The sequence below is a fragment of the Dendrobates tinctorius genome, unplaced genomic scaffold (genome assembly GCF_039654945.1).
Source record: "Dendrobates tinctorius isolate UK_male_01 unplaced genomic scaffold, ASM3965494v1 ptg000161l, whole genome shotgun sequence".
Classification (NCBI taxonomy): Eukaryota; Metazoa; Chordata; class Amphibia; order Anura; family Dendrobatidae; genus Dendrobates; species Dendrobates tinctorius.
In genome coordinates this window covers 384,596-410,585 of record NW_027361828.1, presented here as the reverse complement: position 1 = coordinate 410,585, position 25,990 = coordinate 384,596, and the positions used below count along the sequence as shown (strand labels likewise).

Here is a 25,990-nt window from a genome sequence, read left to right as displayed (position 1 = left end):
GATCTCACCAGCGACATCGCTGGGGTCGGGGGTCGCTACTTACCTGTCAGACGCGGCGATCCGGAGGTCCTCCCGCCCGTGTCCACGCGTCGCTCGTCGGCGCCACAGGAAGCCCAGCAGGAAGCGCCCGATGAGAAACGGCCCAGGACCTTCTCGCGCGGTCAGCGATAACCAGCGGGGTTGCTGGTCGGAGGTAAGTATCACACATAGCGATATCGCTAGCACTATCGCTGCTACGTCACAAAACCAGTGACGTTACAGCGATATTGCTAGCGATATCGCTATGTGTAATGGGCCCTTTACGATTTTGAATGAAGTGTCACCTATAGACTGAAGTTTTAGGGTGTGTGCACACGCTGCGGATCCGCAGCGTTTCTGGCCCTGCGGGTCCGCAGCAGAATCTGCTGCGTTGTACAGTACCATTTTACTCTGTGTAAAATGGAAACCGCTGTGCACATGCTGCGGAATTTTCCGTGCGGTTTCAAATCCGCAGAAAGAAATGACATGTCACTTTTCTGCGGATTCCGCTGCGGTTTACCATCTCCTCCATTGTGGAGGTGATAAACCGCAGCCTAATCCGCAGGTCTTTTGACCTGAAATTTACCTGCGGATTTTACAAAATCTGTGGGGAGAAATCCGCAGCACCTAAAAACTACGTGGGCACATACCCTTAGTGTAAGTTACAAGTCATGGCTGAATCTTATGCCAAGGCATCTGAAGATATTAAAGGGAACTGGTCCGGTACACCGTGAACCCAGAACCACCAGCAGTTGTCTTCATGAATGTAGACATCTTGCCTAACAGTCTCGGTTATGTTACATTCATGAACAGATCTTTAGAAAAATTATTTCTGATGTCCGTTTAACATATGTAAATGAGGCCTTTGATTAGTCGATGGGGCGGTAGTGTCTAGACTAGTCAGCCCACTTAGGCCAGGTTCACATAGCTTTAACACAGCCCCTTCAGTGCATAGTGTTAGCATATAAATGACCTCTTCCAGGCACTGGGAAGGATGGTGCCTGGAGATAACTTTGCCTCCAGAGATTATTTTACTATTGCTATTCCCCTATTGGGCTCTTTTACCTAATGTTTTTAGAAAGCTGCCTCAGAGAGAAGTCTACACTTCAGCCATCCAGTAGATACAGCAGGTAATCTAAATTTGGAGGTAAAGAAATGAGTGTTCTTCTCCATTCCAATAAACCACAATTTCTGCTTCTTTTTCCAAGTGTTTAATCATAACATTGAACCATATTCTAGATGTAATGTTTGAACTTCCCTTTTCTTTTTCTCAGTGCTTGGGTCGCGTGGGCACATGACTAGACGGGTTGTCTTATCACAGACCATTGCTGGACTTCTGCGTTTTGCAGAGGTGGTACAACTAAGGCTAGTTTCACATTAGCGTTTTTTAGTGCTGCGCTTCGTGTGCAATAGAAACGCATGCGAAAAACGCATCATGCGTTTTGCATGTGTTTGCGTTTTTTAGGCACATGCATTTTAACCAGTTTGTAGCCATGTTAACTCTTAAAATGCATTTGATTTCAAACGCATATGCACACGCCTGCGTTCCCATAGACTGCAATGTGTTAATTTTGCGCATTCCGTGTGCTAGCGTTTTTTTGACGCCGTTGGACGGACCCAAAAATGCAACAGGTTGTGTCGGGCACGCCTAGGCGCACACTAAAAAACGCATGCGCACGAAAACTCATACGTGCGCGTGCAAACGCTAGCACGGGGTTCCCCAACTCCAGCCCTCAAGGCCCATCAACAGGTCATATTTCAGGATTTCCTTAGTATTGCACAGGTGATAATTGCATCACCTGTACAATACAAGGGAAATCCTGAAAACCATGACCTGTTGATGGGCCTTGAGGACTGGAGTTGGGGAATCCTGCGCTAGACCATGCGCCCGCCATGTTAAACATAGGGGCCCATGGACGCGCACGATGCGCTGTGCTAAAAAACGCTAATGTGAAACCAGCCTTAGTATGGTGCCAGAATGTGATTCTTTTGTTATTGGTTGGTAGATGTTCTTGTTTCCCCCTAGAAGGAATGCTAGTGAAGAATGCTTCTGTGTATAGAACATGTGACAGTTATTTGACGTAATTACATTTATTACTTCTGATGGAACCTTTGACCTTTTATATTTCTGTGGGATTCTGACTCTCCTACTTAACTTGACTGACAGGTATCTTCTTAGGTGTATATAGGGAAAACCTGTCCGTCTAGCTTGGTGAGAAGCCAGTGGAGACCTCTCACTTGGACTAGCTGCCTTGTCCTGGCTGCCCAGCTAGACTCATCTTTCCTATACACACAGGGAGTGACATGTCAGTAGCTTAGGTGTCAAGGAGATACATGTGGGGACATGTCTCTCGGGATAGCCACCTTGTCCTCGTCTGTCCGTCTAGACTGACTAATTCTTCCTAATGCACACAGGGCACACGGGACGGGACGTGACAGGTCAGTCTAGCTTAGGTGGTGAGGAGATACCAGTGGGAACATACCTCTTGGGATAGCCGCCTTGTCTTCGGTAGTCCGACTAACTGACTGGTCTTCCTAATATACACACAGGGATCGACGTGTAAGGAGATGCCAGTGGGGACTTGCTTCTTGGTCTAGCCATTCTGTCTCCTGTTGTACTTTAAACTAAACGTTTTTTTTCTCCGTAACGCCCCGGTGTTTCAGAGTAAAATATAGATGTATAGAATGGAGAAACCGGTCTCTGCTTCATGCTGCCTGTGGTTCGGCCAGCATGAATCAGCTGACAGGTTCCCTTTAAAATTACCGTAACATACCTTACTACTACTATACTACCAGGGAGTAATGCATCTTAGCAATAATTCTTTGCTGGTTGTATGCTACATTAGTAGCATAACATAATATTACATGACATATAAAAGGGTAATTAATATGAATTATGTGATATTTGCAGCGTAATGGCATTCCTTGGGTTACTAGGTAGGCGGTATCTCCACTGCAACTGGGTCAGCAGTAACCCATATTTCTCAGAAGGCGAAACGTGTTGGGGTGCTTCACCACCTCAAGGTTTGTATGGATATTCTGACTACTATGTGGCATTTCTAATTGATAACCAGTATGGGTTCCTAATGTGTACATGTACTTTTATTCCTCCCTTGCTGAATGTGTGACTTGGTAGGCAAGAACTGTTATTATAAGAAACCGTTGTTGATTGTCTTGAGAAAGAGAAAAAAATCCAATCTCTACATTAATATTCCCCCACTTAACCACAGACCATGTGCTTTACTGTCATGACCTTGAAGGCTTTGCTTTTATGATTGGGTCATATTTCCTAATGAAGAAATTCATGATCTTCCTTGTTGCTTTGCACTGAATGAGTCTCGTTGGCTCGATGCCAGAACTGTACTCTACATATTTCAGAATTCTTCCATATGATTACTTACAATCACTTTACTGCTGGAGCGCATCTCTGGAAACTGGTGATAATAGTTTTAGATGTCTGATATAAAACCAGTCTTGTAGATGCATAGCGGTCAATATTGAATGTTTAGTATATTTAGCACTATTTACATCGCCCCTTCATAAACTATATTAGGCCCATTTTTGTGTTGGTACTAGGGCCCACCAGTGAATTCTCCGCTACTCCGATAGACCGATCCAACTTTGCCCCCTTCTTCAATTCCAGTTATTAAATTAATGTATATTCCAAAATTCCTTGTTTTGTAACTTTTTTTATTTTAAATGAAAAAAAAACTACCTTAAGGAAGTACAGGGAGTGATTTTCTTAAACCTTCCTGATCCCAAAAGCAAACTTTTGATCAAATTTTAGTCACTAATTTTCCCAACCTTACAGTCCTAGATTTAGTTAAACGTGTCTCTACATAGTGATGGTGAGAAGAGATCAACAAGGAAGTTCTTAGAGATTTGACGTGTTGTATGAAAGTGGCTGCTTTATCCCAGTAACAACATAAATTTTGTCCATCGGTTCAGTCTGATATAGCAACCCAGCCCCGTCCGCTTTATTTTTATGGGAACTCTATTTGTGATACATTCTACATTCGATAAGCCTCTGACCCAATGATCTAGCCATTCCAGTGATCTGGCTATTGTCCAAGTCTCTTAGATCATTCATTTTCCCTTCTACCAACACATTGGCTTCGAGAGTAGACTGTTCACTTGCCGCCTCATCAGTAGTGTAGCTAGCCCAGGGGCTGAGGGCACGGCAGTCTAAACCCCTCTCCCAACCACTGCGACCTACAGTGTGCAGCAGTCGAATAATCACACCTCTGCTGTGTTAGATGGCTATTGAGCTCAGTGATAGTCAGCTCATCTGCTGCGCTCTGCAATTGGGCTGAGCTCAAAATGGGTTTGATGTCCAGAGCACAGCAGCCGCTGGTGATTTGACTGCTGTGCTCTACAAAGTTAGAGGTTCAACAGCCGCTACACATGCAGTGATTGCCTAACAACCAGGTAATCGCTCATGCCTTGCGGCTGTCGAGCTGCCGCGAGACATGCAGGCATGGGGACATGAACATATTAATCGAGCATGCTGAAGACACTGTTAGCCACGAACATGTTCAGATAGCACCTTATTCCAGGACATTCGCTCATCCCTAGTGCACACATAATACCGAAGAACGAATGGTCTACATCAAACAGCTACTTGTCTATGGTAACAACCATACAGACATCTCATTACTTGTCGTCACAGTTGTATATATAAAAACTCAGTGCTTGGTTCATTTTGCAGGTTTGCTGGTTGGAACCCTGGATGTTGTATTGGATTCCAGTGCCAGGGTCGCTCCTTACCGCATCCTTTATCAAACCCCGGACTCTCTTGCTTGCTGGACCATTGCTTGTGGTAAGAAACTTGCCGTGTTGCATGAAAGATTAATTTTTTTTTAGAGGTTATAAGGCTCATATTTAATTGATATTGAGCCCACCAGAAATGAAAGGTCTCGTCAAAACGTATAAGTTTATCAGTTTTCGCAAGAGCTATCTCATCTGCAGGATACTAATAGTGCACAATATTACGGTCACGATCCATTTTTGGATCTGTGGCAGATTTGGCTTCTCGGATTAAAACTTTTTTCCTTTCAGGCCATCGGGGGTTAATGCCAGTTTTTTCCCCGCTGGCCTGCTGGTGTAATTGCATTGCTCCTGGGTTTGTTGATGTGTGTGGTGACCACGCCTACATCCTTCAAGAGGTCACCTGATGTATCAGCTGACTGTCGGTGTTAGAGCAATCTGCAGTGACCGAGCTGGAGACAGGAGCTTCCTGGGTGCAGTGGTGCTTCAGCTTTAAGCGTTGTACCTGGTGTCTTTATCTTGCTGTGCGGTGCTTTGCAGTGGAAAGCTAAGTTTCGTATTTTGTTACCTTGTCCCTTTGGTGTCTCTTTTCCCCCTGTGTGTGTTGTCTGCAGAGGTAAGGCTAGTGGTCCTTGCCGGCCAGTGCACTAGCCAGGGCAGATCTAGGTGACAAATGGGGATGAGGTATCCTGACGTCGGCAGGGGGAAGAACCTGCATAGGGTGTTCATAGGGTGTTAGGTGAGATCAGGGACAGGCTCAGGTTGGAGCTCAGGAGGTGACCGTCCCTGATTCCCTATTGTCAGGGCCTCCCTCTTCCCTATTCCATCGACGCTGTGCTGTTTGTTGACCGACCAACCGTTGGGTCGTGTCGCACTGGGTCAGTCACTCCGTGACTGTTAAATGTTTATAACCTGTAGTATCACTAACGAATGTGTTTTCAGTGTTGTCCATAAAAAAATGGACATCACTCAATGTAATTCAATAGGACTGTTCAGATGACAGCTTTTTTTTCACCATTTTTCTTTCTGTATGTGTGCATGAAAAAAAATTGCAGCATGCACTAGTATTATTGCACCGTATTTGAGATGAAACTCACCAACTCGTATATGAGTGCGCAAAAAAAATCATCCCTTAAGGATCAACCATATCTGCAACATAAATTGTATATGGTAAACTTTAATACTTGCTGGTATATAAAAACAGATGTCATATGGAGAGCATATGGATGACCATACAGATGGAAAATTGTCCGATTTTTCTGGAAACTGACATTATGTGAATCAGATGTAAAATATAAAGTGGACAGCAATCAAACACTGAGTGTAACCCAGCCTAACAGCAATCAATGCTTCCTATCCCTTCAGAAGCTATTGATGTAGATGCTACAATTCCATTAAAGGAGTTTCGGTCATAATATATATTGAATGCTTATCCTAAGAATAGGTCATCGATCAGATCATTGTGGGGTCAATACCTTGCACTCCCACCGATCAGCAGCTTTAGCATTGGGCAGGTGTGCAAATTGGCCAAAAAATAGGGGCTGTTCTGATGTACCCTGCAGCGGCCACTACCCACTGAATGGAGCTAACGGAGATAATGTTGGGAGTTAAGGATCCGGCATGTCTAATTTTGGATCTCCCATCCTTTTGCTCTCTGCGAGATGAGCTGCCACAATAGGAGTCTGGCAGTAGCTCTGATGTGGAGAATACCGTATTGCTCAGCAGAGCAAGTGCTCCTTTTTAGGGTTCGCTCACATCTACGTATAAATCCAGCGAGTGAAATGCAAGAAAAAATGGCACTGCACTTGCACCAATGTTATTCAATGAGGCAGTGTATAACGGCCGAGACTCGCCAATGTAAGTCAATGGGTGCGAGGAAAAAATCTCACAGCACACGTGCGTTTGCCGTACGATTTTTACGCACAAATCTCAATGGAAACCCGACATTTCATCAGCCAAGTACAGTAAATTCATAGCCAGAACTGTTAGAATTGAATAGAAAGATAATGATGTATTAAATCAGTGCTTTGCATATGTAGTTTTCTGTACTTGTATTTAGCTAATAAATAAGTGAAAAAAATGTGAGGTGCCCCGTATTTTTAATAATCTGCTAAGGAAAATCAAACAGCAGTGAGTTTGCCTTATTAGACTGGGAAGGGTCAAATAAACATGGAGCTTCTCAGCCTATTAATATCAGCTCACGGCTGTCTGCTTAGCCTTTACTGGTTATTCAAAATAGAGGGCCCCAAAAAAATAACATGGGGGTCCTCCCTATTTTTAATAGCTAGTAAATGCTAATCAGACAGCTGCAGACCAGACTTATATTAATAGGCTGGGAACAGGGCTGGTTTGAATTTTGCCTAGGGCCACAATTTGTCTCAAAGTGAGACCCCAGATTTTGAAATATTGCACTACAGCATTACAGTCAATTTAGTGCATTGAAGTGAGTTTTGAGCGAGTAGCGACATCTTTAAGCGCCAAGAAGTCATTCACAACATTTCTGTCTAAGGAGGGGGCCATGCATACTAGGATAGGGATGAGGGGGCCATGTGTACCAGGATGGTGATGAGGGGAAGCATGCATACCAGGATGGTGATGAGGGGAAGCATGCATACCAGGATGGTGATGAGGGGAAGCATGCATACCAGGATGGGGATGAGGGGTAGCATGCATACCAGGATGGGGATGAGGGGTAGCATGCATACCAGGATGGGGATGAGGGGTAGCATGCATACCAGGATGGGGATGAGGGGTAGCATGCATACCAGGATGGGGATGAGGGGTAGCATGCATACCAGGATGGTGATGAGGGGAAGCATGCATACCAGGATGGGGATGAGGGGAAGCATGCATACCAGGATGGGGATGAGGGGAAGCATGCATACCAGGATGGGGATGAGGGGAAGCATGCATACCAGGATGGGGATGAGGGGAAGCATGCATACCAGGATGGGGATGAGGGGAAGCATGCATACCAGGATGGGGATGAGGGGAAGCATGCATACCAGGATGGGGATGAGGGGAAGCATGCATACCAGGATGGGGATGAGGGGAAGCATGCATACCAGGATGGGGATGAGGGGAAGCATGCATACCAGGATGGGGATGAGGGGAAGCATGCATACCAGGATGGGGATGAGGGGAAGCATGCATACCAGGATGGGGATGAGGGGAAGCATGCATACCAGGATGGGGATGAGGGGAAGCATGCATACCAGGATGGGGATGAGGGGAAGCATGCATACCAGGATGGGGATGAGGGGAAGCATGCATACCAGGATGGGGATGAGGGGTAGCATGCATACCAGGATGGGGATGAGGGGAAGCATGCATACCAGGATGGGGATGAGGGGAAGCATGCATACCAGGATGGGGAAGAGGGGAAGCATGCATACCAGGATGGGGAAGAGGGGTAGCATGCATACCAGGATGGGGAAGAGGGGTAGCATGCATACCAGGATGGGGAAGAGGGGTAGCATGCATACCAGGATGGGGAAGAGGGGTAGCATGCATACCAGGATGGGGATGAGGGGTAGCATGCATACCAGGATGGGGATGAGGGGAAGCATGCATACCAGGATGGGGATGAGGGGAAGCATGCATACCAGGATGGGGATGAGGGGAAGCATGCATACCAGGATGGGGATGAGGGGTAGCATGCATACCAGGATTGGGAACATTTATATACCAGGATGGGGGATATTGGTACAGAATTGGCCACATTTTTTGCTTCCCTTTTTTCTATTTCCCCCTCTAAAACCTAGGGACATAACTACAATATGAGGATCTTGAATATGGGGACATGACTACAATATGGGACCTGTATAAGGGGACATAACTACAATATAATGCCCATTTGTTATCGCCACATCCATAACGACTCAAGCGCTAAAGAAATAAAAAAATGTATATATATATATAATATATGCGGCCCATATGCCCAGTCGAGTTTGAGACCCCTGGTCTAATAGGAGGTCATAACTCCTGTTGGCACCATTAGTGATGACGTTAATGTGATCTCTGACCACAGGACCGCTGCGTTCTGTAATAAGCTGCAGCAGTCAGGTGACTTGAGCAGAGCGCCATCAGAAACACATACGATGATACGTCGTACAAGTCATGTGACTGATACAGCTTATGGGCTCGCTCAATTTAGCATATAATCCGGCTGAGTGCTATGCGATGTTTTATTGGTTAGCACTCGACCTAAAGTTATACTGTGGGGCAGTGCATACCTGCATAAGAAGACAATGGCAGCGTGCAGCGAGTGCTCCGCAAATCGGACCATATGCACCTATACATGTCTATGGGTGCATGTAAGACATCAGACTGCACTCAGATGCTATCCGAGTGCAGTCCGATGTACGCACCAGAGACTATGGAGAATTAAGTTCTGTCTTCTGTGCACCTGTGATACCATTCTGTCATGTGAGAGAATCGGATCACAGGGATCTGACGTTCTGCTTAAACTCTTAGAGTTTTTATCGAGTGTCATTAGGATAATCAGTGCAATTCTCTCGCTAGTGTGAGAGAGCCCTATTACAGAAGGCAGTGGTCCTGTCACTCCTCGTGCACTCGGCCGTGTTGTACTCTAATGTGAGCGAGTCCACAAGCTGCATTAGTCAGGTGACTTATACTATCTATCCTTGTATGTTTTCATGGTGGCGCTCTGCTCAAGTCACCTGACTGCTACAGCTTATTAACGCAGCGGTCGTGTGGTCTGAGATCACAGTGATGTCATCATTCCTGGGGCCAGCGCACACCACAGAGCGGCCGGTGCAGGACCCTGATGAGTGACAGGTGTTAATCATTTTTCTTATATATCATTGTTTTTTTTGTTTTTTTTTATCCATTCCTGGTTTTATGTACAACAAACTGAACAGAACCTCACTGCTGGAATAACTTGGGGTTTGACCACAGATGCAGAGAGAACCTCAATGTTGTAATATGGTAATATTGGAGGGATTCCCCAGTCGTGGCCCTGGCATCACACACACTCGTGGGGCCCCTGTATGTCATGACATTTCTTTCTTTCTGCAGCTCCAGCCTATGTACTGGCTTAGTAACGTGTTGGGCATGTTGGTGGCCTGTGATTGGGCTACTGTGGCCGTGCAGAGGCTTAATGGGAATCTACCAGATCAAAGATCAGATTAACCTGGTTTATTTGAGTAGATCTTGATTACGTTTTGACACTGTGTTTTGTATCGGACTTGATGTCTTGGGAAAATCCCTGTAAGTGTTGTGATATACGAGGAGTTGCTTTTTGATTCAGTGGAGTTTTATGATTTGACAAAACATAAAATCACCAGTGTCTTTTAGTTCTGATTAGTTGAAAAATGTCTAATTGTTGAACTGAAGACTACTTTGCACAGAACTTATTTTTGCAATGTTGGGGTCATTTAACTTGCATCCCAACAAGTCATCGCTTGTACTCTCTTTTAGAATAAGAGCTTGGGGCAAATCTTTGAAACACAGGAGTTTAAAGGTATATTGTAGAGTAAGCGTATCTGTTCGTTTAGATCAAAGATGAAGGAGGTCGTCCTCCAGCGGCAAATATCCAGTATATAAAAAATATAAAAACTGGCCGCCTAGGAGGATGGTGGGTATAGAAACTGACGCGTTTCAGCGAAGGGCCTTAATCGTGGTGTGTATCACAGTATACTGAATGTGTGGGGAAGGGGGGTATATCAGAATTGCTGAAACGCGTCAGTTTCTATACCCACCATCCTTCTAGGTGGCCAGTTTTTATATTTCTTATGTTGAGATAAAAGGACATTTTTTTTATTTTTTTTTTATTTCAACTGGATCATCAATTTGTATAGTGGGTATTTTCCGCTGGAGGACCGCCTTCATGTTTGATTTCTTTCCACATTCTCGACTGGAACGACTCCGTGCGGCTTCACCTGATACAGCAAGGTGCTTGATGATGTGGTGAGCTGACTTCCCTTTTTTCTATTAGTTTAGATGACTTTTCAGTATAAGTTGTCCTGTGTGTACTGAGGGATAACACCCTATCTGGCCATTATATGACTTAGTCTCTGAAGTGAAAAATACAGGACTGTAATTTTCAGTTGTTTCTGATCTAGTGAGCTACTTTGAAGTCTCACGGTGGGAAAAAAAGAATTGTTTCTTATTTCTCTGTTTAGCACAGGATCCAAAGCAGCAGCGTGGAGGACATTATACAGAAGTATTGAGCTGTGTGTCTGTGCCTCCTGTTCTGTGATGAACTAGATTAATTAATTACTGTAGCATATTCTGTCTTTCAACTAATTTTCCTAATCTGAGCAGAACTCCTCCTTCCCCTGGAGTATTATAGGAGGTGTAACCTGACGCATGACTGTTCCAAGTGGATGGTGAGTTCGGCAGGATTATCAGATGCGTGGAGGAGAAGTGGCTCATAAGTGGAGATAAAAAAGCAAAGTTTTCTAATGAGATACAGTGCAAAGTTTCTAATGCATCTGTACTATTCATTTTATACAAAGTTTGTTGAAGTGACGCTGATGATTAAACTATATCAGACGATAAAAGGGCCTTCCATGAGTGGTTGTCATAGGCTAGAACTTTACTGCCATGATTGCATCCTGGTAAGATGTTTAGTATAGCAGCTGATGAACATGTTCAGACTAATTTAATTAAACACAGATCGATAAAGCCCTTGATAATACATGAACCCTAAAACAGACCGGAATAAGACTACTTGATTTTTGCTACTTTTTCTGAATCCTATGGCTGCTGGATTATATATTTGCTGCTTATCTTGGCACCTGTGAATAGTATATTAATACACCACCCAGAATGGAAGATTAGAGCCTTTCATACCCCTTTGAAGTACTGTAATGGGTATTGTGCTAGGAAGGTAAAACTGCATCGGGCAGGGAGGAGTGCACCACGATATATTGGACATTTTGCAGAATGCACGCCTTTAGGCCACTCTGAAATAAGTCTACCAACCTGTTTTTAGGTAAGTAATGCTGTTTGTACTGGCATCATAGTTCTGCTATAGTATAGTATGCTGTGGTGCCCCTCTCATTAAAAAAATGAAGCGGAGTGGAGCCATCATATTTATCATGGATCATTTACAAACTGAATCCATGGTGCGATGTCTGACATATCCTACGTCTACTGGATTTGCTCCACTGTTAATGAGCAGAAGGGTAAGAGGTGACATAATAGCTGTCTACAAATATCTGAAGTGAGGTCCGTGTAGGGGGATCATCATTATTCTCATTTGCACATGGAAACATTAAGAAGCAATGGGATGAAACTAAAAGGGAGAAGATACAGATTAGATATTAGAAAAAACTTTTTGACAGTGAGGGTGATCAATGAGTGGAACAGGCTGCCACGAGAGGTGGTGAGTTCTCCTTCAATGGAGGTCTTCAAACAGAGGCTGGACAGACATCTGGGATGATTTAGTGACTCCTGCATTGAGCAGGGGGTTAGACACTATGACCCTGGAGGTCCCTTCCAACTCTACCATTCTATGATTCCATTGAGTGCAATATTTGCATCAGTGATTTGTTTGCTTTGCCCTATCCATAGAGGTGACATTGTGCTTCTCTTGTCAGGAGGCTCTCGCAGGGAGGTAACCGAACACTGGGAATGGCTGGAAGTGAACCTGCTTCAGACACTTTCTGTTTTTGAAAATGAAAATGACATTACTACATTTGTCAAAGGAAAAATCCAGGTAACGAAACCTGTATATTGGTTTGGCAAATAGGTTAAGTACTTAGTAATTCTTTAAAATATGAAATAATTAATTTTATGGTTTAAAGCTGATGAATCTGTTTTTCCATGATATGATAATTTTCACTTGCAGTGACTATTGTGGGGTGGACACAGGTCTGGCTGTGGTTTCAGGGAACCGGATTCGCACCGTCAGATCACTGCAGCTCAGCCTGAAGCCAAATTCATGCAACTGTATTTTCACTCAGCACCCAGACCGATGTTCAGTGAGGGTTGTTTTTTTTTTTTTGGGACAAAATATGCAATTCTTTAGCATAGGAAACTGTATTTATTCCCGTAAACTTTTAATAGCTGCTGCTGTATAAACATGGATTCTATACTGTAGACAAATGAGAAAAAATAAAAAAATTTTCTGGACGAAACTTTTTTTTTTTTAAATGGTATTTTTTTACTAAGTAAACCTCTTTAGGGCTCGTTCACACGAGCGGATAGCGCGGCCGCGTGCTATATGGTGTGTTATCGGATAGCCCTCGGATCGGAGTTATACTTTGGGGCAGCGCAGATCAGACCTCAGCATTTTAGAGAAGTCTGCTGCTCATTTTAATTACACTTGGCTTTTACTGATCACCCACATTACACAACCTGTGATGAGGACATACACTAGGTTTTGCTTTAATAAGTAGTCCGGATTCTGGTTGTCACTCCGATCCTATTGTGGTGCACAGTTATAAGATATTATTCCCTATGGAAGTAGAGCGTGGCACTCCACTCACATGCAGTGAAAATTATTTTTTTTTTGCTATGTCAGCAGCTAAACTTCCAAAAACTCTTTTGACCACACACAAAGATTAGTGGATGACATTTTGGTCCTCCCAGACCTTAGCCATGGCCTGCAGTTGTGTGGGATGGTGATTCCTGTGATGGTCATAGGAACTGGCCGTGGCAGCTCATACAACTCTAATCCAGACGGTCCGGGCAACCTGAGGTATCATCACTAATCTGTACATGGATAGAACTATTTTTGGAACTGACCTACCAGCAGCCAACAACAAGTCAATCTCCAGTTTGCTGGGAACCTACGTGTCTAGTGTGAATCCCTCTTAGGCTAAAACCTGAATTTATTGGTAGGATCCTGCTGCAATTAAAACATTTTAACTCGAGGCTGAAGCAAACATTTTTAAACTTTTTGACATTGCCACCCCATTTTCACAAGCTCTGATGAAGTGAGTGAATTCGAGGTGGAAAGGGATGTGGCAACTACCTCTCGTCAAATTGATGACCAGCGGCGATGTTGCACTACACCACAAATCTTACTCCAGCAAGGACTGGAGTAGAATTTGTGGATATTCCAACACCTCTTCGTGAATCAGGAGTGTCTGACTCCAACTCACCACCTCATCAAAAACAGCGAGAACAACGCCGGTCTTGATGAATCTGGTCCATAGTTTTCACTGCACTTGTCGGAGTGCTGTGGTTATGTCATTAAGGGTTATTTTGTATTCCAGACAAGTATGGTATATCTACAAGATTTGCACTATCTGATAAATGTAGGTACCATCTCTGCAGACTGCACATTCTGTCCTCTAGGACCTCTAACCCAAATATCCAAGCTAGTTTGGGGGATACTACCTAGAACATTTAGCAAGAAAGAGAATGGAGGAGAGGCACACTTGTTCAGCTTTTTCTGCAATACCTTTCTTGAATTGCTGCCACTCCCAAAAGTAATTTAGGTGAATGGGGTACAAGTCCAGAAAATGCCCTGTGGGTAGCAAAACCCAGCATCAAAATTGGTGGGGGGGAAGGGTGCCTTGATTTTTGCTGTGGGGCTTAAAACATTCCAGGAATGAAGTCCAAAATGTAAAACAAAAAAAACTTTGACTCTACAAAAGAACATATAACACTGTATTCTTGGTAGTTAATAAAAATTTTTTTTTAATATTTTCATAATATTAAAGTTTAAACCAATAAGGTTAGACAGCTTAGTATGGTGTGGAGGCTGGAAAAAATATGTTGAGGCAGTCACAATTCCCATTTATGAGTGATGCCGAATATTCCCTTACTTCCTCCAGGGTGTCATTGCAGAGTATAATAAAATCAATGGCATTAAAGAAGATGATGACACAGATAAGTTTAAAGAGGCGATAGTGAAGTTCCACAAGCTCTTTGGCATGCCAGAAGAAGAGAAGTTGGTCAACTACTATTCATGCAGTTACTGGAAGGGCAGAGTGCCCCGACAAGGATGGATGTACCTAAGCATCAACCACCTCTGCTTCTACTCATTCCTGTTGGGGAAAGAAGGTAATGTAACAGACATGCATCTTCCAATTAATAGGGATATATTAAACCTATTATATCAGTAAACTATGCACAACGATTTGTGCACCACGTCTAACAGCTGCAGTACAACATTATGGGGGAATTCACCCAGACTGGCTAAGAGCTGGAGGAGATTTCTGCTCCTTTTTAGCATAAATTATAAATAACATGGTGTTCTTGGTTGACTATTGACTACTCCATCTACTTTTTAGAAAATTAATGACTTTGTATCCAGTAAATTAGTCTTTTATTTACAATTTTCTGTCTGTAGAAGCCATGCTGAATTCCCCCAGTGTATCTAAATGTTCTTTCTAGAAGTATGTCATAATAACCTTTTAATGTATATTCCAATACTCCTCGTGTCAGATATTACATGTTCATATGTATGAAACCACTGTATATAGGGAGACGTGATTTCCCTGCGGCTATGAGATAATCTAGCATTGTGTAATAAGGGCCCCGTCACACATAGCGACGCACCAGCGTTCCCGACAACGATATGACCTTGTCAGGATCGCTTGGGTGTCACTACATGATCGCTGGTGAGCTGCCAAACAGGCAGCTGCACCAGCGACATGCAGTTAACCAGCGACGCACGTCGCTTAGTTACCCGCTGTGTATGTTAGAAACCAGTGCGCTGGTGCAGAGAGTGGGTAACCAAGGTACACATCGGGTTTCTAAGCGCCGTGCAGGGCTTAGGAACCCGATGTTTACCTTGGTTACCAGCTCCAGTGTCGCTGTTCTCCCGCCTGCCACACGCAGCGATGTGTGCTGGCCAGCGGGAGACCAGCGATAAAAAAAATGTCCAGGCTATTCCAGGACGATCAGCGATACCCGGCAGGGGGGCCGGTCACTGATAAGTGTCACACACAGCGATCTCGCTGGTGTGATCGCTGTCGCTAGCGAGATTGCTGTGTGTGACGGGGGCTTAAGACTGAGAACCCTTATACAGTTGGACGATTTGTGCACAAGTTTTTTTTTTTTTTGTTTGTTTTTTTAAATCAAACTATATTGGTCTTTTAAGTGCTTTTACTATGTACCAAAAGTAATGTATATTCTGCAAGCTTTTGAACAAAATGCCCTAACATTACCATCATTTTCCACTGCAAAATATAAGCCGTGTAGAAAATTTTTAAGCGCGGTCAGTTTCTCTGATTTACGGTACATTCTAGTTCCTTTATGGCAAGTTTCACGTTTGCGTTTAGGGCCGCAGCGTCGGGCTGCGCACGGCCGCCGCTAAGCCCCGCCCCCTGCCGCGCCTCCGCCGGTAGCTCTGCCTACAGGCGCATGACGTCCCCTATCTTTATCACTGGGGACGCAGGCCGTGCGCAGTATGCGTTTGGTGGCACATGCGTCCTTTTGACGGTGCGCCGACCAGCGCCAAACGCAACCTGTTGCAATTTGGTTGTGCTCGGCGCACCGTCAAAAGGACGCATGCGCCTCCAAAAGCATACTGCGCACGGCCTGCGTCCCCAGTGATAAAGATGGGGGACGCATGCAGCGTCATGCGCCCATAGGCGGAGCTACCGGCGGAGGCGCGGCAGGGGGCGGGGCTTAGCGGCGGCCGTGCGCAGGCCGACGCTGCGGCCCTAAACGCAAATGTGAAACCGGCCTAATTTTTGAAAGCCTGTAGTGGAGAGATGCATAGATATATTGAAGATATACACTTCTTCCTGTATCTATAGATAGTCCAGCAGAACGTGTGCTTTATTGAAGCTTATGAGGGTTACTAGTCCTAAATATGTCAATCGACTAATGTAGTGTGGCAATAAATTCTGTCCTGTCCCCCATAGACTAGGCCGTGGCAGGGAAGAAGCACTCCGATCCATACCGTATGGTTTTCCTCTCCTGTCTTCTCCAGTCTCCAGCTGTACAGTAGACACTCTGCTGACTCTGTACCAATCTACACAGCAAAGCAGGAGATGTCACCATATTGGATGTGTGTCATATCCACTTCCTAGTTTGAAAACTTTTCTACTGGTCACATAAATATTTATATTAGAACAGTATTAATATTATTGCTGATGTCATTATCTGATCCGTTTCCGCTTAGTATTTATGGACGCGCATAAATTAAAGATGAAACGCAATGCTTCTAAATTATTCATCTTACCCACACCTCTGCTCAATTGTGCTAAGGAGGAAGGACAAGCTAACAGACCTTAAATCCACCAGAAGATGGGAGTCTGAATGTTTCTGAGGTGGAGGGTTTACTGTACAGAAGCAGAAATGCAGATACAGGCGGTCGGGCCACTATAAATGAAGGCATGTGTCTGTACAGAACCTCAAACAATGACCGAGCAACGTTCTCTTTTTCGATAAACTGTCCTCCATCTTTTTCAGCCAAGCTAGTGATCCGATGGGTTGACATAACGCAACTGGAAAAGACCGCGACCTTGCTTCTCCCGGATGTGATTAAAGTCAGCACTCGCTCTAGTGGACATTTCTTCTCTGTTTTTCTTAACATCTCTGAGACTTTTAAATTAATGGAGCAGCTTGCCAACATAGCAATGAGGCAGCTCCTGGATAACGAAGGGTTTGAGCAGGATCGCTCTCTTCCGAAATTAAAAAAGAAATCGCCCAAAAAAGTGTCTGCCTTGAAGAGGTGAGTGGAGTTTGGGAGAACTGATTGCCAGAAGTCAAGTTTTGTAGTCCCTCTTGGGACCTATGTAAAAGAAATGTTCACATTTTCTATGATAAATCCTGAGACTATGGTCAGTTCCATTCTGCCCACCAAAGCTCTGCATCTAGTTGTTCAAACTGTGCTATACTAGGAGCAGAGTAGATATGCCAAATGGTCCTTAGTACATATCAATTATCGGAACAGGTTATTGGGTTGAAATAATAGGACAACTATTCTCCCAGGAATGATTGGTGCAGAGCAAAGCCTAAATGTAACCTTGTTAAGGCCCTCGTGCACATTGCACTTAAATTGGGCGAACCTGCCAATAATGGCAGAATTGTTCTGGAGTCTGATGTATATGGGGTCCCCCTTGCATGTCGTGGGAGATCAAGGTCATCTGGCCCTTTGGTTATATAGGCCTCATAGTGGCTTCCTCCTCTAAAACTAATAAACTTTTGGCCGAGCCAATGGGTCATGTGTATGGGGAAGTCGGGAGAATTTGCTGTCGGCCAAGTGAATGACTGACTGTTATTGTATGTGTATGGCCATCTTTAGAATGGTATATTTGACATTGACTCTTTAGGGATTGTCTTTTGGTAGTTCTACAACTGGAACCCAGATGGACTTTCAGAGGTAAAGGGGTTTGATTGCGAATGAGGGCAGTAGTTATTTTTACAATATTAAGTAATATAGATTTGTGGAAATTGAAATGTTCACCTTAAATGTCCTTATAAAAGAAACTCTTATTAATATTGAACCCATTTTACATCTATATATTACAGAGATTTAGATGCTCGAGCCAAGAGTGAGCGGTATCGCGCTCTCTTCCGCCTGCCAAAGAATGAAAAGTTGGATGGACATACAGACTGCACGTTGTGGACACCCTTCAGTAAAAGGCATATAGTGGGGCAAATGTTTGTTTCCACAAATTACATCTGCTTCACGAGTAAAGAAGAGAATCTGTGCAGTCTGATCATCCCACTGCGAGAGGTTTGTGTTACCGCCTTGTCATACCGTCGGTAGAATTGTATGTGCACTATGGAGGACCAGCCTCCGAGCAGTGGTCTTCATAAGCGCAGCTTGAGAACTCAGATTGTCACTTCAAAAAATAAATAAGTCTGTTTGTTCAGAAATTAGTCTTGTGGCAACAGCATTTTCTGCATCAAGTAGCCCAGTTGTCAGTTAGTAATTTATGGTCTATTACTTGATCTGACTGATCCAATTATATTTATGTAAGAAGTGCAGCCATGAAGAAACCTCAGCATCCCAGAGCCTCCTGATCACTGATGGTCAGAAGGTGCACTGAGCTGTAATCAGATTCGCTGGGCTCGTTAGTAACACATACATAGTATGGTAGATGAATTGGTGCGTATATCATGGATAAGTAATGCAGAGATGACATTTCTGATACTTGTACAACTTGGGATTATATTTCAGCGGTCTGAGAAATGGATTCCTGTTCAGTTCCATCTTGAGATGCCTTGCTGGGCCTAATTAATGTATAGCATGAATATTTATTTATGCGTATAGGATCATGCATTATAAGATATTATTTATGGCTTAAGGTACTGTCACACTTAGCGATGCACCAGTGATCCTAACCAGCGATAAGACGCGGTCAGGATCGCTGGTGCATCGCTAAGTGGTCGCTAGTGAGCTGCCACACAGGCAGATCTCACCAGCGACATAGCAGCGGTCGGGAGTCGCTACTTACCTGTCAGACGAGGCGATCCTGACGTCCTCCCGCCCGCGGCCACGCGTCGCTCGTCTCCACAGCAGGAAGCCCAGCAGGAAGCCCAGCAGAAAGCTGACGACGAGAAACGGTCCAGGACGTGCTCGCGCGATCAGCGATAACCAGCGGGGGAGCGGTTGGAGGTAAGAATCAGACATGGCGATATCGCTAGCAATATCGCTGCTGCGTCACAAAAACCAGTGACGTTATAGCGATATTGCTAGCAATATCGCTTAGTGTGACAGACCCTTTACTATGAATGCAGATTTTGCCAATTTGCAGGTAATCGGAGGATTAATATAGCAAGCTAGGGAACACATGTACCAAAAAATCCTGGCCCATATCATGTCTCTGTGCTTGTACTGTAAATGTTATTGATTTACTGTTTTTATATATAATATACTGTATTATTTAGGGATTCCAAGTTATGAAATGGAGTTGTTGAAATAGTTTATTATAACTGTATATACTTTTAGAAGCTCTGGGTGACTTGTTGATAAATGTAAAAGCCTTGTGGTTCTAAAAATGGCTGCTAACTAAAAGAGGACCTGTTACCAGAATATTCGATCCTTTTATTCGCTCTTGCACTCTTTTTCTATCTTTTTTTTTTTTTCTCTTTCTTTATTTTTCTTGGTCTCTCATTTTCTTTCTTTCTTTCTTTCTTTCTTTCTTTCTTTCTTTCTTTCTTTCTTTCTTTCTTTCTTTCTTTCTTTTCTTTACAGTTCGGGTTTGCTCATCTTTACTAACCAGCTCTTCTGTACTTTGATGCCTACTGACTGTCTCCGGTTGTTGATTGACAGGTTACACTAACCTCAAGGACCTGTCTCCCTGCACAGGCGCTGTCTTTGCCCAAGTTTGTTTCATCAGAAAGTTGGCACCTGCGCAGGGAGCTCTTGATAGCGATGTGAGATCAATGGACCGACCACCGCAATGTCATAGGAGCTTGCTGCGCTGTCATTGCAATAAACCCAGAAAATTATAATGACTTCTCATGGGAGTCGGGTTACCGATGGGTAAAGTGACCTGTCAATGACTGTTGGCCATCGGTGGACAGTGCACTACCAATTCCGATGCACTTGAGAATGAAAGTTGAAAAATTAGATTTCTTAAAAATCCTCAAAGATATTCTACTAGCAAGGTATGATTATAATAAGGATTAAATAATAATAAATAATAAATTTTTATTTTTATAGCGCCGACATATTCCGCAGCACTTTACATTTCAGAGGGGATTTGTACAGACAATAGACATTACAGCATAACAATAATCACATACAGTAGATTATAACAAATACCAAGAGGAGTGAGGGCCCTGCTCGCAAGCTTACAGTCTATGAGGAAAGAGGTAGACACGAAAGGTGGGTGGTAACAGTTGCCCTGATTGTATGGACCAGCCATAATGTTAAGTGTGTAACAGTACAGACACAGAGGGCTAATGGATGCATAAAGCATGTGGGAACATGATGCTGGGAACCTGGTTATGGTAAAATTTTTGGCTCTGCCACACAGGGATAGGTTAGGTTAATGTGTTGAGGCGATAGGCCAGTCTGAATAAATGCGTTTTCAGGACACGCTTAAAATTGTGGGGACTGGGGACTAATCGTATTGACCTGGGAAGTGCATTCCAAAGAATTGGCGCGGCACGTGTAAAGTCTTGGAGACGGGAGTGGGAGGTTCTGACTATTGAGGATACTAACCTCAGGTCATCAGCAGAACGGAGGGCGTGGGTAGGGTGGTATACTGAAACAAGGGAGGAGATGTAGGGTGGTGCTGAGCCATGGAGGGCTTTGTGGGTGAGGGTAATAAGTTTATACTGAATACTGAAGGATTAAAGTGGTTTTCCATTATCTTCAGTTGGGGCGAATACATGGCTCCCAACTGTAACGATTCCAGCGGGACAGTCCTGTTTTTGACACTCGCCCCTGCCGCGTCCCGCCCGGGACGCTATTTTTCCCACATTGCACTGAGCTGCCACGCCCCCTCATCCACCGACGCCATGCTCGCCGTCCCAGATAGAGGCACCACAGCCTGCAATGATGTGGCTGGGCTGTGTGTGTTCTGTGCGCAGAGGACCTGTGAGAGGGGAGGAGTCAGGGGTCACATGATCAGGGGCCGTGTCTGCCTCCGTGTCTGTCTGCACTCTGCAGGACTCTGCTGTGCTGGTTGTCATAGTGCTGGATGAGGTAAAGTTTCTGTGTGGGGTTAGGAGGGTTTTACAGTGAGGATGTAGCAGAGCCGTGTGTGCGAGGTGTATGGAGCGGAGTCCCGTGTGTATGAGGTGTACAGAGCGGAGCTGCGGGTGTACAGAGCCACGTGTGTATGAGGTGTACGGAGCGGAATAGCGTGTGTACGAGGTGTGGGGAGCGGCGCCGCATGTGTACGAGCTGTACAGAGCGGAGCAGAGCGTATATGGGGCGTATGGAGTGGAGCCATGTGTGTACTGGATGTACGGAGCGGAGCCAAGTGTGTACGAGGCATACAAAGTGGGCTTTTCCCCACAGACACAGGAGTACACGGCAGAGCCCCGAGGAGCACTTTAAAACTCGCACATGACATTCCATCGGAATTGATGTGCTGGAAGCTGACCGGTAATTTCATGAGGAGATTGTGACGGAACCAGGAATGCTTCAGATCCATCACCATGTCCTCCTCCGACAGCACGGACAGCAGGATCGCCTTGGAATCAGGGATGCCGGCCATGTGAGCGGATCATGATATGTCCTGCTTCGGGAGGCTCAGGTGGGCATTACAATGGGAGCTGGGCTGTCATAGTATCTTTATAGAATCTTTCTTTCTTTCTCTGTTCTTTCTTTCTCTCTGTTTCTTTTTCATTCTCTATTCTGTCTTTCCCTCTTTTTCTTTCTCTCTCTGTTCTTTCGCTCTGTTCTTTCTTTCCTCTTTCTTTCTCTGTTCTTTCTTTACTTTCTCTGTTCTTTCTTTCCACTTTCTTTCTCTGTTCTTTCTTTCATTTTTTTTTTCTCTTTCTCTCTGTTCTTTCTTCCCCTCTTTCTTTCTCTCTATCGCTCTGTTCTTTCTTTCCCCTCTTTCTTTCTTTTTCTCTGTTCTTTCTTTCTTTCTTTTTCTTTCTCTATTCTTTCTTTCTTTTTCTCTCTCTATTCTTTCTTTCTTTTTCCCCTTTCTTTCTTTCTTTCTTTCTTTCCCCTTTCTTTCTGTTCTTTCTTTTTTCTTTCTCTCTGTTCTTTCTTTCTCTCTGTTCTTTCTTTTTCTCTGTTCTTTCTTTCTCTGTTCTTTCTTCCTCTCTGTTCTTTCTTTCTCTCTGTTCTTCTCTCTAGTCTTTCTCTCTAGCTCTTCTTTCTTTCTTTCTTTCTTTTTCTTTCTTTCTCTATTTTCTTTTTTTCTCTGTTTTTCTTTCTTTTCCTTAGTACCAGTCAGTGTGCCCACTGTACCAGCCATTGTGCCCATAATGCCAGCCACTATGCCCCCAATAGCAGTCAGTGTGATCAGCAGTGCTAACTGGGCGTGGACATGGGTGTGACTAGTCGTGAAATGGGTGTGGTCGGGGCGTGGACCAAAATTTGCGGCGGCGCACGCCGCAGCCTTTGTCCCTCTTTCCCTTCTTCAAAAGTTGGGAGGTATGGCGAATATCCTGCTGACAGGCCATCTTTCCCCTTTTCACATGTAAAGCGCCATGGAATAAATGGCGCTATATAAATGCATAATAATAATAATAAAATTGCTTTCTGCACCTACCTTTGGGACAGAAGTGAGATTGCTGGTGGATATAGAATTGGAAGAAATATATATAGATGGATATATGTAATGCTGGATGTGTCCTTCTGCCGAAGCTGGGATGGGCGGCGCCTGTGCAGTGTGGTGCCGGAGTCGGTGCGTAGACATCGTCTTCAACAAAATAGTGTTGGATATTACGGGATGCGCATGCGCTGACTCAGCACTATTTTATTGAAGAATTCTACTACAACGTCAACATAGCAGTGCACAGGTATAATGGCGATGGCTGGCACGTGCTCAATTTAATTCTTATAATTCTTATAATTTTATGAGTACCGTGTTCTGTGTTTGCACCATTTTTAGCCTTTGTTGTTTGATTTTAAAAACCAACAAACCTCTTATTACCTATGTGACTGCCATACAAACTCTTACAATGCACTACTTTCTAGTTACTATGAACCTTTATGTAAGATAAAACCTAAAAGTAGAATAAGGTGAGAAAATCAAAGACCTTTAACTTCTGTTTTGTGAACTGATGTAAAAAAAAAAAAAAAAAAGATAGCTGCTCGTTGAAACGATATATTAAGGTTGCAAGTAAACATTAAATTAATCAAGTTCTACCTAGAACCTAACATATACTTGACACTGGAAATTTGAACAACCACATCCAGACGTGGACCATGAGATCGGCTTTTAAGGGAACACATTTTAATATGATTCATATTAGTTACGTCTCATTCAGACGAGCATATTATACGGACATGTGTTCTCTGAGCAAAGAGCAAAAATCGGACCACACACTGACCAGTGTTATTCAATAGGATTGTCCAAATGACAGATTTTTCACATGGACGAAGTATGAAATAAAAATCGCAGCATGTACAATTCTTTTGTTTATCGGATGAGATTTGCCCATTTAAGTCAATGGGTGCATCTCCCCCCCCCCCCCCCCCCCCCAAAATAAAAAAAAAAACCTGTCTGATTTGTCTGGATAATATTGCCTTGTTAGTCTAGGAAATGGAAATAGGAGACTGTATTTGATCATCAGATGTCACACAGAGGTTGCACAGATGACCGCATAGATGAAAATCGTCTGCGTTTTCTGGATAAAACCCAGACAGTTTATTTATACGCTCATCTGAACCCAGTCTGTGCTTTCACATTGCGTCTAGTACACAGTCTGTGCCCCCGTCGGGGCATACGAATCCTCCGCATCACGGGATGTATGCGCCAACGGGGCCATAGACTGTCATGGTTCTGGCAGAGCGCACAGTCTGTCGTTCATCATTTTTGGGTGTGTACACCTACTGGAGGCGGACACTTTGAGGCAGTTTATGATGTCTGAGCATCCACCTCCAGTAGGCACGAATTCATCAGAATGATGCACGTCAGAGCTCCCGTTCTCTCTCCCTGCACCATTACGGTCTACAATCCAGTTTTGCTGGGAGTTTGGACGTAAGCCCCGACAGGGCCACCGACTGTGTCCCTAAACGTGATGTGAAAGCACCCTAAGTGTGAGAGAGACATTTTGTGCTATTTATTAAAAAAGAAAAAAAATCTGATCTTGTTGAGGATTTTAACATTGTATTTTATTCTTCAGGCGATGACAATTGAGAGCAGTTTGTCGCTCTAGCAGTCTGGTGCACGTCGTTGCCGTCTTCTTTGTGAAGTACATGAATGTTTTGCCTTTGTGTAGGTGACCATTGTGGAGAAGGCTGACAGCTCCAGCGTCCTGCCCAGCCCGCTGTCTATCAGCACCAAGAACAGAATGACATTCCTCTTTGCCAATTTGAAGGACAGAGACTTTCTTGTGCAAAGAATATCCGATTTCCTGCAGCAAACTACCCTGAAAATGTACTTTGACAAGGATATTTTTGGAAGCAACAGCAGCATAGAAGAGGAGGTACAGTACGTGAATGAGCTGTGCAATACTGATCTACTGGGGTTACTAATTCTGTTTTCCAAAGACTTTTAACAATATACCATACAGCGTGATAATGGGGTAATCATATTTATTGTAATCCTTAGTCATTGTAGCCTGATTCCCCTTCTTTACCAATCTAAATACTGTACAATCTTATTATACTGTTATTAGCCTTATACTCAGAGGTGGACACATCATTGGTGCAACCACACGGTGACCCAAGGTCCCATTCCTCCGGCTCTGGAGGTAGTAATGGGCCCCCTACTACCTCCAGAGCCAGTGGAATGGTAAATTATGATGAACTATGCACCGTTTTGCACAGGGCCCTTTTCTGTCTGTACGCCACAGCCTATTTAACGGTTATATTGCCCATTAATAGACATTCCTCTTGGTGAGGTGAATGTATGTATCCAATTGCATACATAGCAATATGTCCCATTTGTATTTCTGCAGTCTGACTCCAGGGCCACGGGGTTTGTTTCCTGCAGTCCTCATCAGAGATTACGAGTTGAAGCTGATGGGGACCGTCATGTAAACCTTAATGGAAACAGCGCTCCAACAGCCACGCAAACTTTAATGACCATGTATCGTAGGAGGTCGCCTGAGGAATTCAATCCTAAATTGGTAAGTGGCGGCAGAGCACTGACACTGCATAAATACTGCAGACGTTTCCTGATGCAGAACGTGAACTGACAACTCTCATCCCTAGTGTTGTCATACTGGTTAGATAACTTGTTTTAATGAGGCTCACATTCTCAATCAAGCCATAGGTGCATGAAGAATGAGTCACTTAATGGTTTCCTGCTGTAATGGTGACAGGCAAGTATCATAATTATGTGCACAAATTAATAGTCTCATTGTGGGACGCGGCCACATTGGGCTACGATCCTGGTGTAGCAATTGGGTGCAACGGTAAATGTGCAGATCTGGATTTGTAGCCAGCCTCATTTTAGTAACATCGCATTTCCTTGGCGATCTATCCTTTTATCGAAGGGTAGACACCAACTGCAGGTAAATATCCGTAACCTTAGTTTCAACGGTTTTATTGAAAAGGAAACCTCATAAAACATGAAATACATTCATATTCGAGTACAAGGATCCTCTCGCAGGGGGAAATTTATATGAAAAGAAACAATATGTCATACGTTATCCTTGACTTCGTAATCTAAATTTTTAGAAATGTGTAGAAGAACAATTATAACATGAGTAATCTAGTCTTAACGAGGTGGGGAGG

General features: G+C 44.0%; 1 protein-coding gene across 3 annotated transcripts in view; it reads left to right on the top strand.

Annotated features, from left to right (window-relative positions):
• TBC1D9 (TBC1 domain family member 9) overlaps window positions 1-25,990 on the top strand; it is a 167,348-nt gene that overhangs the window by 102,470 nt on the left and 38,888 nt on the right. For all 3 annotated transcript variants that reach the window (XM_073549768.1, XM_073549769.1, XM_073549767.1), the window contains exons 2-8: window positions 4,727-4,837; window positions 12,354-12,472; window positions 14,541-14,769; window positions 17,131-17,392; window positions 18,193-18,400; window positions 24,529-24,735; window positions 25,210-25,380. In XM_073549768.1, coding sequence (XP_073405869.1) covers window positions 4,727-4,837; window positions 12,354-12,472; window positions 14,541-14,769; window positions 17,131-17,392; window positions 18,193-18,400; window positions 24,529-24,735; window positions 25,210-25,380 — 1,307 coding nt within the window. The remainder of the gene's footprint in view (window positions 1-4,726; window positions 4,838-12,353; window positions 12,473-14,540; window positions 14,770-17,130; window positions 17,393-18,192; window positions 18,401-24,528; window positions 24,736-25,209; window positions 25,381-25,990) is intronic.